The sequence below is a fragment of the Dunckerocampus dactyliophorus genome, chromosome 9 (genome assembly GCF_027744805.1).
Source record: "Dunckerocampus dactyliophorus isolate RoL2022-P2 chromosome 9, RoL_Ddac_1.1, whole genome shotgun sequence".
Lineage (NCBI taxonomy): Eukaryota > Metazoa > Chordata > Actinopteri > Syngnathiformes > Syngnathidae > Dunckerocampus > Dunckerocampus dactyliophorus.
This window is the reverse complement of record NC_072827.1, coordinates 15,894,309-15,909,954: the sequence shown is the minus strand read 5'-3', so window position 1 is coordinate 15,909,954 and position 15,646 is coordinate 15,894,309. Positions and strand designations below refer to the sequence as shown.

At 40.2% G+C, this 15,646-nt stretch overlaps 1 protein-coding gene across 1 annotated transcript in view; it reads left to right on the top strand.

Moving 5' to 3' along the window:
* Window positions 1-15,646, top strand: part of tmeff2a (transmembrane protein with EGF-like and two follistatin-like domains 2a) — a 145,185-nt gene that overhangs the window by 120,642 nt on the left and 8,897 nt on the right. Inside the window, exons 6-8 of the mRNA XM_054787072.1 lie at window positions 4,293-4,441; window positions 13,522-13,569; window positions 13,715-13,823. Coding sequence (XP_054643047.1) covers window positions 4,293-4,441; window positions 13,522-13,569; window positions 13,715-13,823 — 306 coding nt within the window. The remainder of the gene's footprint in view (window positions 1-4,292; window positions 4,442-13,521; window positions 13,570-13,714; window positions 13,824-15,646) is intronic.

Below are 15,646 nucleotides of genomic sequence, written 5' to 3'. Positions count from 1 at the left end.
CCGACTTTCACGCGATGTTGAAGAGATATGTCAGCCAAGACAGTCCCTCAACATCCAGATCCTTAAGGAATTCAGGGTGGAACTCGTCCACCTCTGGAGCTTTGCCACTGGGGAGCGTTTTGACTACCCCAGATACCTCCGCTACGGTGATGAAACTGCGTTTGTGTCCTCAGACTCTGCTTCCTCTATGGAAGGTATGTCAGTGGGATGTCAGTGACACTTTAAGCTTACGTACTTATCTTTCTTTCTGAGAAATGGCCAAAATGACAATGTACGTAGTATCTGTACTGTTGTGTTGGTTTGTTTGTTTTTTGTGTTTATTATAACCATGCTACTAATGTTACAGAAGGCAAGTGTGCTGTTCATTTACACGCATGGGAACAGCAACAGGTATAAAATGCTACATTTCCCACCATGTTTCAGTCACTCAAACATGGCTTAATATGACAACACATTACCCATGCTGCGTTCTAGCAGGACTTCCAGGTATCATGCAGCAGGGCTCCAAGTGAGAGAGCAGTCGCCAAACCCGATATCTTCCACCGCCGGTCATATGGTCCGATAAATTCAGTTATTTTTCAGGTTATTTGCGTCAGACTTCTGACTGTCACGCACATACGGGCGAGTGTCCAGGGTTTTGGCTACATTAGCTGCCGTCTAAGTGGTGATCACATCGCGAGCCTCGTAAAGTCATCATGTTCCGTCAAGTGTTTGTTCTTCAAATGCCGTATTAAATTAAAGCTTTTTAACGTGCTACCCCAGCAAGATATTTTTCTGGCATGTTTTGCAGGGTGCATAATTTATATCACACTTACAAATGACAGGTCAGTCCCACGCATGATTGATTTGGGTTTGGGTTTGGCATGCCTACACAGTGTGACGTAAAGGCAAGTGGGCGGGAGACGCTTGCTACAGGTTATAATACGAGCCCCAGGTGATTGGCTTTTATGATCGCTGTTGAAAGGTATTTATCGGCATAAGCCGATCACATGCTTTTTCACGGAAATTGGCCGATTTTAATCGGTGACCAATCGATCGGAGCGGCCCTACCTATTATCCATATTCTTCTTCATCTTCATTGATTTAATTAATAGATTTAAAATGTAATAATTTTTTTGCTAAAGTTTAAAACACAATTTATTTAAAAAAACGCATCGTTATGCTTTTTTTTAGTGTTGGTTTCAAATGGAAAAACAAATGAACCAATGGTGCACGGATTACTGTCACACCATGAACCATAAAAAGTAGGATTGATTGGTAAAAACAGACACTTAAAATTCAGCTAGATTGCTATCTTGGATTCAAAAAGGAAAAAAACAAAACACATAGTCATAAGTTATTATTCTTTCTAAAAAAAAATGCAAAAAGGCCCTTTCTGTTAAATGTGTGATGCATAACAAAGCCTTTCTTCACATGTTTTTTTACTTCACTGATCAATCATCATAACGAAAGCTGATGCCACACATTGCTGCACGGCATTTCAATCAACATCAACATGAGCTGTATCATCAAGGCAGATATGAAGGTGTCTGCCTGAGGATATTTCTCTGTTTTTGTGTGCGTGTGTGTGTGTGTGTGTGCATGTTGCAATTGTAAGACAGCGCAATGCTGCTTTGTGAGTGCGAAGGGAAAATGAAAAGAGTTTGAGAATAATGACTGATTCATAATTACAGAATCTAGCGTTCATCGCTGCTCAGCAGCATCTGCCTGGGAACAGTTATGGTAACGGTAATGGTTTTGTCTCTTTCGAACATGCTTAACACGGTTACATTCAAGAGCATGGTATGTTAACATGTGCACAATTCAACATGCCTGAAAAGGCATAGGAAGAAGCAGAGCTTTTTTAATCACATCCCTTCTCAAAGTGTCAGCAATTTCTGTCAGCAAAAAGGGTGGGGGGAAACCCAATAAGAATGTGTAATAGCTGTGGATAGCTTATTCAGTAATGGAAAATGAACAGAAACACTGCATAGTAGACAAATAAATACAAAATATAATAAGTAATACCTAAATTAGATAACAGTAAAGAATAAACAATACAGGAGTTAAAAGCAATATTATAATATAAATAAATACAGAATATATAATGGATACATCTGCCTGAGAAATTTTAAGTGGATAAGTCCATAAATACAGAATCGTGTGATATTAAATAATAATAAAGCAATTCAAGATCAATTATATCCGACACTGTGTTTACAGGTGGCAGCCGAAGTCTGTTGTATTTTTCCCTGTTTCTCACGCGCGCACTCTCATTTTATACATATTTTTTTATTCGGAATTTGCAAGCAACAGTCACTTACATAGTTAAGACCTTCAGGCAATTGCCCGATTTACTGGGAAAAGGAAGCTTAACATGTTGCATAAAATCTTTATAGGAGAAGAACTATGCATGGAAGAGAAACAGCAGAGGAGAAACGTAGGAGGAATGGCCTGAGGCTGAAACCAATTCTCAGTTTAAATATGTAGACAAGCAAACATTGAACCTAATAAACTTCACCTAAATATATCCTTGCATGTGAGGACTACATGAAATAATTACCATCTAATCGGAAAGCCTGCCTGAGCCTGTTCTCTATTTAGTAGGATGTGGTATAAAAGAAATGAACTGTAATTATTCACTAAATAATACAAAATGTGAAGGTTACTTGAAACGACTATACAAGTTAAAACACGTATCGCATATGTAATGGTCTAAAATTCAATAAATTATTATTCTAATGCTAGGGTTATACTAGTGTGGGATTTGGGTTATATTAATAGGAGGGCTGTTCTATTACGGTGGAACCTCAGTTAGCGTACACCCCAGTTAGCATGTTTTTTGTTTAACATAAAAAAAAATCAAGGCAAAATTTTGGTTCGGTTTGCATACATTTTCTGGTTTGCCATGCCTTGTCATGTCATTAATGCAGTGCGTGAATCCAGCTGTGTTTTAAATGTATTTTTATCCCAAAACGTTCTCGTTAGCAGCCTATTAGCTTGCTAATACATGGAAACCGCAACCAGAAGTCAGCTCAGTCGCCCGTCTATTATGACGTCATCAGCAGCTGACCGGCTGACTGCCGGTGCTTCTCACCTTATCTCTAAGGAAGAGCCCAGCCACCCTACAGAGAAAACTAATTTTGGCCGCTTGTACCCGCAATCTTGTCCTTTCGGTCACTACCCAAAGCTCATGACCATCGGTGAGGGTAAGAACATAGATCGACGGGTAAATTGAGAGCTTTGCCTTTTGGCTCAGCTCCCTCTGCGCTGGGCGTGTCTTGGTTGACACGACTACTGTACAACGCTGCGTGGACATCGGGGCGGTGCCTCTGGATTGGCAGACCAGGGTGGTGGTCCCCCTTTTTAAGAAGGGTAAGGTTTATTCAGGGGTTCTGGAGAGGAGGATCCGCCGGATAACCACTTGGCCTCCGCACCATATAAATTGTCTTTCAATATTTTAGACTAATAATAGGCCATAGTCAACCACGAAACAGCGACCATTTTTGAAAAAACGCGATACAGTGAGAGAGCCATATGTTTTTTTTCTGCCGATAATGATGTCGGCATGCGAGTCATGACGTTGGGCATTCGGATTGTCTTAGACCAACCCCCTAGCCTAAATCCAACTGCACTGGATTTGAGCTAAACAGGCATATTTCTGTCTCAATGTAGAATGTACATTGGACTTAACTTTCCATTGCTGCTAAACTGTTGTTGAATCTGAGGATCAGCACTTTTATTGTCACTGCTGACAGACAAATAAAGCAAAATCATCCGCACTTGAAACAGGCACAATGCCAGTACGCTATACGCATTCAACTTCATCGAGATAATGTCTGTGTTTCTTAGCTGAGTAGACTGTGTTGAAGGACATGAAGATACGGTAAACAAAATGTACCAGTAATGGTATGCTAATGTTGTGATTTTATCAGATTAAAAGTTATTTTTCATTCAGGCTATTTTCAATACACAGTGAATTGTGCGGTTTTGTTATCTCTGATTCCATTGTGAGGTTACGTCTTTTATCAGACCAGCCTTCTGTGTCGTCTCTCTTTGCAAAGTTACATCTATTTGCTATTGTGTCAAATTGTGTCAGAGCACAATCCGAACAGCATTACAATGAATGGTCCAATATCCTGACTGAGCGCAAGCTTTGCTGTGTGTTTACTGACTCACTTTTAATCCGTGACTGAATATGGCTGGTCTTACATTTTGTCAGCAGTTTATGGTGTAATAGCCGCAGATGTTATGCGGTATAGATTGTTTTTTTATGCATACAATTATTGTATAACTGACCTCTTGTTTTGTAGGTGTGTTTGCAACATTGACTGTTCCCACATCAGCTTCAATCCAGTGTGTGCCTCTGATGGTCGTTCCTATGACAACCCCTGCCAGGTGAAAGAGGCATCCTGTCAGAAACAGGAACGTATTGAGGTCAAGCACCTGGGCCACTGCCAAGGTTAGTCCAAATATTAAGGTTCTAAAATGTCTAAAGTGTTCCTGTTGTGATGGAAAATTTACATTAGCACCCGTGGAGAGAAGAGATAAACTGCTTAATGACAAATTAGTCTTATATCATATTTATTCTGCAAAAGGGGAAGACAGTTGAAACAGACTCTTGAGAGTCTGCTGGAAGTGCCCCCCACGAAGGACAGGGGTCTCATCTATAAAGCTTGCGTAAGCACAAAACAGGGCCGAAGTTTTGTACGCTGTTTTCCACGTAAAGTATGTAACCTATAAAAACACAACCCTATGTGTGAATGTGCACACCGGTACCTTTGCAGTTGACGTACTCCAAGGATCACCAACCCATCGATCGTGAGATACTAGTCGATCTTTGGGACTTTGCCGGTCGATCGTGAGAACATTTTGAAAAAATATTCTTATCACATCAAGGAGAGCGACCAACAGGCACGCATTTTGTCCACTGAACGCGCCCGTACACCTCGCCGCTATCCAGGCAGCAACCCGCAAGCCCCAGCAAGTAGCCCAGTCCCCCAGAAATACACTAGTGCACCGGCTCGCCTCGTACACCAACTCGTCCCCCCGCGCTAGCAAAAAGGTTGAGCGAGAGAGGGAGGGAGTGACGGCGCACTGCAGCGATGTGCCTGCGCCCACAACAGTAATTATTGCACATTAATAGGGCTCAAAATCTGCCTTTGCTACCTCAAAGTTAAGGCACAAATACACTCCGTAGACGTGCACCTCCAAAAAAATCTTTGAATCACGACGACCCACGACTCGTTTAGGGCTGACTGTCGCAGCGCTTTAACCAGCCCCTCTCTCCTTAATCTGCATCGCTCGCCACAACACTGAGCCAACAAGCCAAATAAGAGGTGTGCTTTGCTTATAAAGCCGACGCCACAGGCCCAACCCCGACCGAGATCCACGGAAGTAGAGGTGCCCGCAGTGCGGCTCAGGGGCCATCTGCAGCCTGTGGCTCATTTGTCATTGTACCACTGCAGAAACAAACAAAAAAATTTAACTGAAAAAATGATAAAAATACAGCAAAAAGGCACAATGACAAAAAGCTGAAATGTAACACAAAGCATAATACTGTGTGTATGAATATATGTATACTGCACTGCTCAAAAAAATTAGAGGAACACTTCGAAAACACATCAGATCTAAACTGGGGGGAAAATGATCTTAAATATCTTTCCTGATAATAAGTGGGTGATGTATTAGTAACAAAATGATGCCACATAATTTGATAGAAATGAAAATGATCACCCTATAGAGGGGGGAAATCAAAGACACCCCAAAAATGAAAGTGAAAAAAAAATGCAGCACACTGGTCCATTTTGCCAAAATGTCATTGTAACAACTCAAAATGATTCTCAATTTTGTGTGGCCCCCACGTGCTTGTACGCATGCCTGACAACGTCGGGGCATGCTCCTAATGAGACTACGGATGGTGTCCTGGGGGATCTCCTCCCAGATCTGGACCAGGGCATCACTGCGGTACCTGGACGCATGGAGGAGATTCCAGGAGACAGGTAGTTACTCCAGGAGAGCTGGACAGGGCCGTAGAAGGTCCTTCAATCCTCAGCAGGATCGGTATCGGCTTCTTTGTGCAAGGAGGAACAGGATGAACACTGCCAGAGCCCTACAAAATGACCTCCAGCAGGCCACTGGTGTGAATGTTTCTGACCAAACAATCAGAAACAGGCTCCATGAGGGTGGCCTGAGGGCCCGACGTCCTGTAGTGGGCCCTGTGCTCACTGCCCAGCACCATAGAGCTCGATTGGCATTTGCCATAGACCACCAGAATTGGAAACTACACCACTGGTGCCCTGTGCTCTTCACTGATGAGAGCAAGTTCAACCCGAGCACATGCGACAGACGTGAAAGGGTCTGGAGATGCCGTGGAGAACGTTATGCTGCCTGTAACATCATTCAGCATGACCGGTTTGGTGGTGGGTCAGTGATGGTCTGGGGAGGCATATCCCTGGAAGGAGTACAGACCTCTACAGGTTAGATAATGGTACCCTGACTGCTATTAGGTATCGGGATGAAATCCTTGGACCCATTGTCAGAACCTACGCTGGTGCAGTGGGACCTGGGTTCCTCCTGGTCCACGACAATGCCCGACCTCATGTGGCTAGTGTATGCAGGTAGTTCCTGGAGGATGAAGGAATTGATACCATTGAATGGCCCCCACGTTCACCTGACCTAAACCCAATAGAACACCTCTGGGACATTATGTTTAGGTCCATCCGCCGCCGCCAGGTTGCTCCTCAGGCTGTCCAGGAGCTCATTGATGCCCTGGTCCAGATCTGGGAGGAGATCCCCCAGGACACCATCCGTAGTCTCATTAGGAGCATGCCCCGACGTTGTCAGGCATGCGTTCAAGCACGTGGGGGCCACACAAACTACTGAGAATCATTTTGAGTTTTTTCACTTTAATTTTTGGGGTGTCTTTGATTTCCCCCCTCCATAGGGTGATCATTTTCATTTCTATCAAATTATGTGGCATCATTTTCTTACTAATACATCACCCACTTATTATCAGGAAAGATATTCAAGATAATTTTTCCCCCAGTTTAGATCTGATGTGTTTTCGAAGTGTTCCTCTAATTTTTTTGAGCATATATATTTTTTAGACCAGGGATCTTGGTCTCAAAAAGGTTGGCGTACACACTTTTTGGAGACATGGCAAAAAGGCGACGCATATTTTAAGTGGTGAAGTGAAATATGTTAGAAATAAACATGAATTGCAGCCAATAAAGATTTATCAATCATTGTATGAAAACATCATGCCGTTGTTGACTTAAAAACATTTGTGGAAAGTGTTACTGTTTTTTACACGACACTGATGGATATCATTTGTCATTTGTCTCTCAAAGATACATGAAAAACAGAACGCAGCGCTTGAATATGTCATCATTTTATTTTGTAATCATGATAATATTATATGTTCGATTAATATTGATTATAACAAACATCAGGTTGTCAATAACATACTTCTATGGGGTTTAAGTTGACAAGACACAGAGCTAATGTGTCCTCAGTGCTCCATTTCACCCTCGTCTTTGGACAATTTATCAATTATCATTTCATGTCAAGTATGTCATCAATAGCAACATTTATTTACCACGGCCTATATTAGTGTGGGTAGTTTATTAGTTTCCTTTTCCACAAATTATGGGGTTTTCTTTTGTTGTGCTTTGAAGTAACACACAACAGTAGTTCCTCAGAAAATAATTCTAATATACCTAATATTTAGGTGGTGATAATGTCATTACGTTGAGTATACAGTATATCAGTCTGGAATTACAGCAATTAATTTTCAACATAACTTCATCCCCAGGTGGAATCTTAAAAAAACACAGGACAGTTTTTGGGACAGACCTCTTAATTAGGCAAATAGACTCAAACTTAATTTTTCAGCCCATTCAGGACACATTGTGGACAATTCCATGCTTCCAACTTTGGAAGTTTACGGAAGGTTCTGACTGTGCCCCGGTGCAAAAAAGCAAAGTCTATAAAAGGCATGCACCTCACAATTGGTCTTCTGGAAGCTATGAGGCCTAAAGTAAAATTATACTTTGAAAGACTGAGAACCACTGAAATAAGAATCAGTAGTAAGTAAAAATGTCCAGTATCACCATAAACATATTGCCATGAACGTTATGTTCTTGTGATTAGTGTACTGCAAAATATTTGTGAATTTATGCGGTACAGTACATAGACAGTCATTAAAATTTGCCCTTCAAAATGTTTTTTTTTTTTTTCTCACAATCTACGGTGGCTGGGAAGTGTAAAACACTTTTATATTTCATGAAACAAATTGAAGGGACCGATTGCAGTGGATTCCTCCACCTTCCGAAAGGGTGGCAACATTCAAACATACTGCAAGTATTAAATCCTGTCCTCTTCCTGCTTTGAGTGTGTAAGTTACAGCGATGTAAAACACACACACACACACACTTGTTATGTTCGTTGTCAACCAATGATAGAGATGTGGCCAAGTTTAGCTACTGTCATTAGCTATCATCGAATGTATAATCTGTTGTAACAACATGACAGCAAATTGTTGATCGCTTCTCTGGGACCGCTTTTGTGTGTGTGGACAATTTTTCTGAAGTTTAATTTGTAACTGTGAAAAAAATATTTTTTTTGTACAATCTCTTCATTGCCATGTCATGTTTACATCGTAAACACGTATATCAGATTGAGATCTATGAAAGCAAAGTGAATGAGGCCGGTGTTTCGGTTTTGTATTAACGGGCTCCTGAATCCATCTGTGACAGCTAAGTCATCATCTTTCTGTTAGTGTCCGCTGATTTGTCATTTCCTCATACCACTTCATCTAAATGCTTTATTGCCCAATTATTCAATAAACACGATAAATATACCACCGAGATTACAAAGCCTTAAAGTTTTCCTGTAATGCATGTCGTCAGAGCAACGCATTCATTGGTGCCTGCCAGGGCACTGCAATGACGTCAGCCTCCCTCTGGGCTCTTCTGGTGGACAGAGGCAGCATAGCAGCGCCATCCATCCATCCATTTTCTATGCAGCTTGTCCTTCAATGAAATGCTTACTTAGCTCAGACGAAATACATTATGGGAAAACTTGTAAATAGTTGGGGTTTTTTTTTCATTATAAACTCTTATTAATACATGTTTGTATATTTATTAGGTATACCTTTTGAATGTTAAGTTGCTGTGTGATGAGTTTAGTGTTCTTTGTAAGATGACACCGTGAGTGAGACCATAATATCAAGTGATGACCTGCAATTTCCATTGGGTTAACAAGCTCATTGTGAGGTTTTTTTTATCGCTCATGATTGGCTCCTGTCTAATAAAGAGCTGCCTGGTCGTCATTTCATGACGTGGACACGTGCAGCTTATAGTCCAGTGTGGCTTATATTCAGTATGTACAAATCTGTTTCTTCCTTATTTATTGGGTACGGCTTATACACCGAAATTTATGGTATATTTGTTTTGAGTATTGTTAATTTGTTTTCTGAAATGTAAGTTTCTTTTGAGTCTTGTTAATTTGTCTTCCGAATTGGAAAGTTGTGTCATTTTTTTGTTTCTAGTCTTGTTAATTTGGTTCCTAAAATCTAAATTTGTTTAGCGTCTTCATTTGATTCTTGTTAATGTATTTTCTGAAATGTACATTTGTTTTGAGTCATCTTAATTTGCTTTTTAAAATGTAAATTAGTTTCATGCAATGTAGTGTCTTCCACTTCTCGGCCACCTTAACAATGCGAATACAAAAGGAAACAAGAATAGTGTACTACAGAGCCTCCTCCGAAAAACATCACACACATCACAGACATGAGTCAGTGCTTTGACAATCACTGTGAAACAAGGTGCTAACACGATGAACAACAACCAGCAAGATGAAAGTGAGACTGGTCTAAGAGCTTGTAAAAATATGTGCATTCATTTTTTTTTTAAAACATGTACAAATGTTGATTTTGGAATACAGCATTATACTTGTAAGTCAAACTGATGTTGGAAAGGCAGGAGCATGGCTCATGACTCATGCAGTAGGTCTCAACATTAAATTTAAAACAGCATAAAGCATTGTTTTGCATTGAAAATCAAATTCTTAAAAAAAAAAAAAGTCGGCAAATGTACGGAATGTTTTCTATTCGTGCACACATCTCATCTCACAAGCTGTTCATGTGAAACCCACAGGAGGACTTGGAGTGTCAGTCGCTGTGTGTGTGCATGTGTGAGAGAGGGGTGAAGGTGAAGTGAGGTCAAGAAGGTATAAGAGGTAGCTCGTGGAGCTAAACACTGGCTTCCCCGGACCCCTAGCTACTACACCTCCAACTAAAATGACACAAAATATTTGCTATAATCATAGTTTGGCAATGTCTGCAGAGATAATCTCCCACCCCCTGCATAGCTTTCACCGCCATGTATAGTGACAGCATTACTGAATAATGTTAATCACCTTTCAGTGTAATATCTCCCATTTGCATTCAGTGTTTGTTTGTTACCGTTCCAGGGATAGAGATATTGTATTCATCAGTGGCGTCAAAGCCATAAAGCGACTCATATTGCTAATCCATCTGGCTGAAGATAAAGACGCGATTCAGCAAAATTTTATACGCCTTTCTTTTGGGCCGCTATGCCTGCCATTACATAACTGTTCACATTGGCTGAAGAACGGCACTCATCCATTGTAACACTTCAGGGAGGTGCTCGAATCACAATTTTGCTCTTTAATGTGCATGAGTACATTCGCCTCTGCAGGGCATTTAAGGACAATTGATTTGAGATGAAGTAATTGAGGACAAAGCAATCAATTCTAACCAGCTTTGGGGCAAGAATAGAAAACTGAATTCCCACATTTAACACGCTTTGGGGAAGAATAAGTAGATTGATCGCAACATACTTTATGCAATTTGTTTCAATCAGTCGAAGCAGCTACAGAAACAAATTATATAAAGCTTGATAAAACTCTCAGAATGGAATTAGCCAGATTCTAAAGTGAGCCTCATCGTTTAGACTGCTGCTTTAGTATAACTTCGGAAGCTCTCACCACAACCCTGGTGCACAAACCCAACAAACATCTTGAAAGGATCTCGATTCACTAGCAAGGGAACTCGGTTTGGTTCATTGTGGCTCAAATAAAAACAAGAAAAAATTACAAAAAGCAGTCGGAAATCCCAAATATAAGGGCAGTCCTGCCAGTGCGGTAAAGGCCAGTACACGCATCAGAACTCGTCTCTGTCTGTGTGCGTCATGGCACAATGTCCGTTGTTAAAATACTGTGGATCCTCCGATCTCTTCCAAAACGTCTGACGAAATCCAAAACGTACGAAGACTGATATTTTTTGCATAAGAAATAATGTAAATCCAATTCATTTGTTCCAGACACCCAAAAATATTAACACAAAACACATTTTACAGAGAATAACTATAGTTTTACATGCAGAACACAAGGCGAAATACATATTAAAATTAAATGGATAAACGAACATACAAGTTTGTTGGTGAACATGGTGATAACTCTAGAGTGCTCATACTTTTTTAGCCTGCGAGCTACTTTTAAAATGGGCAAGTCCCAAAGCTCTACCTCCTACTATGACCATAGAAAATATACATAGAACATAGAGAATATACAGTCTATATTTAGTACAGTTAGAGTATTTATGTACATTGTACATGTACATCAGGGGTGCACACACTTTTTTAGCATGCAAGTTACAAGTCAAAATGATCTACCTATAAAACAGGGAAAACAACAACACATATCATCTAACTGGTAAACTTTGAAACTACTACACTAAACACTAATGAATAGTATTTCACATTCACAGTTTCAAAGTTTACAGGTAATCAAAATAGTCGATATCATCCTAGTCATGAAACTATTGACTTTTTGTCTCCCTAACTAGCCGCTACAAGTGAGAGGATAACTTTTCTTGGTGAGAGAAAACAGTTGAATTCTAGCATTAACTCAGAAAGGTTGATCTTGCTGCCACATTGTGTCTTTGTCAATAATCACGTCTTCAATAAATGTAAAAGTAACCTTAAATGTTCACTTTCTGTCATTTATATCTATTGATATGCATTTGAAATGTTTTCTGCATGTAAAACTATAATTGTAAAAGTATAAAAATATGTTCTGTCTCAACATTTTTGGCTTTCTGGAACAGATTAATTGGATTTATATTTCTTATGGGAAAAATTTATTCGGTTAGAGCATGTTTCAGGATCTGGAACGGATAAATGGCGCTAACCAAGGTTCCACCGTATTTTGCTGCAACCTTTTTCTTGAATTCAGTCGTGTTTATCACCTTCTCTAGTAAAGTTCTGACACTTGCAACTTTTTTTTGCAGTAGTGTTTAATTTTTTAAAAAAGCACAGATTCATCTAAAACTCAGAAATACACAGAGCGCTTGAACGCGACACACACCACACTTTGCTTATTTGAGGAACGAAGGAGACAGATACAGAGTTGTTCATCTTTGTGTGTGCGTTCTATGGGCAAATAAACCACACACACACACACACACTTAATAAAGCGTAGCGTCCCAACTTGATAAGAAGCACTATTCATTCTTCACAGAGATTGAATCACCAACGTGTGGATGCTTTGTTTGGACATTCGATTCGATACGACCTTCCACTGTGCAATAATAAGACACATTACAATTGTCATGACGTATTAGCTGATAAAAGTAGCAAACTACTAAACAGCTAATGTATTCTACACAGCACATTGTATTTTGAATGGCTGTCCAACTCGGCTGGGACTTCATGCATACTGTATTCTTGTCACTGGGCGGCATTTGGTCCAATGATAAAAAGGACAATGTGAGCAATAAGTGAACCAAAGCAAATATGCATACCAACCCAAGGGTGAACACTGCCTGAAAGAACAAAATAAAAATCACCATTTCACAGTAATTCAGAGGAATCATTGGCTGCCGTGCTTTGAAGAGTCTTTAACATTAATTTAGTATTCATTCACACTGCTTAAAAGGGTGTCACACAAACACATCACTTCAGCTGTTCCTGTGATACTGCTGGTATTTTGAGACTAAATAAGCAAGACAAAATCGCTGTGCACAGCACATTGCTTCTTTCTTCCTTTTTTTTTTTTTTTTTGCATCATAGCTGTGAAACTGTTGAAAATACTCTCACAGAGTTGTTCAGTCGAAATGAATTCCCCTGGCCACAGAAAAAAAATATCACTGCAATAAACTGATAATGACTGGAAAGAGATTGTTTTGCTATTCTAAAGTGGAATTTTCCAAGCAGCTTCAGGAAAGTGAGCAAAAATAACATTTCCCCTTATCTTTTGTACCCTCAAACGCTTCTCTTTTCCACCCTTTGTACAGTATAATAGAGAAGGATGGTGTGTACTTTTTGAGGAGAACTCAGCGCTAACATTTATATGCATTAACTGGCAGGGGCACTCACCTCCTCGACCCTCTGTTGAAGTGAATTCACATTGAACCGTCACTACCTGCTGTGGCATTTGTTCAAACGTGTATCTCCTAATGGGTAGATGCTAGGTTTTGACCTGAGATCAATGTTAATGCGTGTGTGGCCTTTCCAGATGGGAACAAAGGCGGAGATGGACATTTTGCACCAACCGACATCACAGGTAAGTGCAGATGGTGACGGGTTGGCAAATAATGCGTTGTCACCCAGTCAGTTCTGATGTTACAGTTCTTCATCTGTTGCACTCAAACTGTCATTTTTACCTTCCTTTTCCATTCTTTATTTCTTTTTTTATTGTCTCTGAAAAGGAAACGGACAGGCAGGCGGCCTGTACACCCCCTGCCCAGATCACTATAAGAATTTCTGCGTCCATGGAGACTGTCAGTTCCCCAGTATACCTGCCCAGCCCTCATGCAGGTAAAACCCACACACACACTTGTGTTGTGCATTACATTCACTCACAAAAATTAAGCAAAGTCTTTCACAGCAGGGGGGGAGGTGCGTGATACTACTTTGATAAATGATATCAGACATTGTGCTTCTCAGCATTCTTGGATGTGCACTGTTAGCGCCACCATATATGTTTACTGTTTCTCTTAAACTTGTCTATATTACATTTTCTTTCTTGCTCAATCTGTTCTATAATTTTACTCCAGATCATTAATCCCTCATTTATCGCAGTTAATCGGTTCCGGATGCGGCCGTGATAAGTGAATTTCCACAAAGTAGGAGTCCTTATTTATGAATTGAATTTCCTTGCAGTTAGAACATAGAAAACCTGTTTAGGACGAGAGAAGCGAGAGATCAGTAAAATGCAGTAGAACTGATTCTCGAATGAAAATATTGATAGTTTGATACTTCAGTCTTGAGATAATATATATCATTAACAGGAACACAGTGGAAAGTTATACAATTGTTGAGATCTTGTCTAAATGACACGGGCCTGGTGGGAACTACATTTTCTTCCACCTGGGTAAGTGCGGTATGCATTAGCTCAGCATAACACTGCTCAGTCAGTCAGTAAACGGCTCATAAACGGAGCCATGTGAGAATTGAGAATTAGGTTTCATGTTTACAGTAGTTGTAAATAATTACTCATTTCTTTTAATTGTTTTGTTATTCTACTTACTTTCTTTTTTCTTGCTTAAAAACGCATTTCAACAAATGTGCCAGCTCGGTGCTAATATACATTAAAAATCCCATTTACATGTGGGCGTTTATCTATAGTGATTTTGAACACCTCCAAATATGACAGTTAAGTAACTCATTAAGTAAATAACTAAGATCCACACGGCACTTAAACAGCTGATATATACAAAGCATAAATACTACAAACACTTTTTAAGGCTAAACAAGAGACTAAACAAGGCATTCAACGTCTTAATGGCAGTAGATGTTGTTGATATTCTTCAGAGCATCACCACCTGTGGGCGTATTAATGGACGAATATCAGAGTAAAAGTGCCAGATTAAGACCTGTGACCCACCAGTTGAGAATCACTGGTCTAGTGATTGACTCGCCTGACTTCAGTTGCAGGGAGTGTTTGTTCACTTTCCACTTCGTGATGGTATGAATGTGAGTGTGAAAGGTGGTTGGTTTCGGTATGTGCCCTGTGACTGACTAGAAATCAGTCCAGTGTGTAGTCTGCCTTTTGCCCGAAATCAGCTATGATCGGCTATAGGTCCCTGCAGCCCTGAATAGCATAAGCGGTAGAAAATGGGTGGGTGATTGGATAATAAAAAATTATTTAGGATCATCTGAGCAGAACCGAATAAGATGTCAATCAATAATGTTATTTTGGAGCTGGCCATCATGGACAACATTGCATTTGCTGTGAATGTACAAGGTACATCTGTCTGAGATATTCCTGGCTGCGTTGTTGATGGACCTGATAAGTGCTTCTTGTAAGCTCTGCCAGGGGTTGTTGGAGGAAACATTGCAACCAAAAATGAAGGTGCAACACTGGGTAATGCAAAATATTTGAAGTTAAGCAGTAGCTAAGCAAGTAATGGGGCCTGTTGATTTTGTAATCAGGGTTTGTTTGTCATGTGCAAGCTCCGATGGCATGTTGAGACGGCGGAGTAACAGCAGGTTTCACTGCCCAGTAAAATATGCTGCATTGCTTCAAATAAATCCTGTGTTTGATTTCTTACTGTCAGATGAGATTCATTGTTGCACAAATTTGATTTGGAATTGATCACATTTTAAGACCCCATGCCTTGCCTACCAAATATGGACTT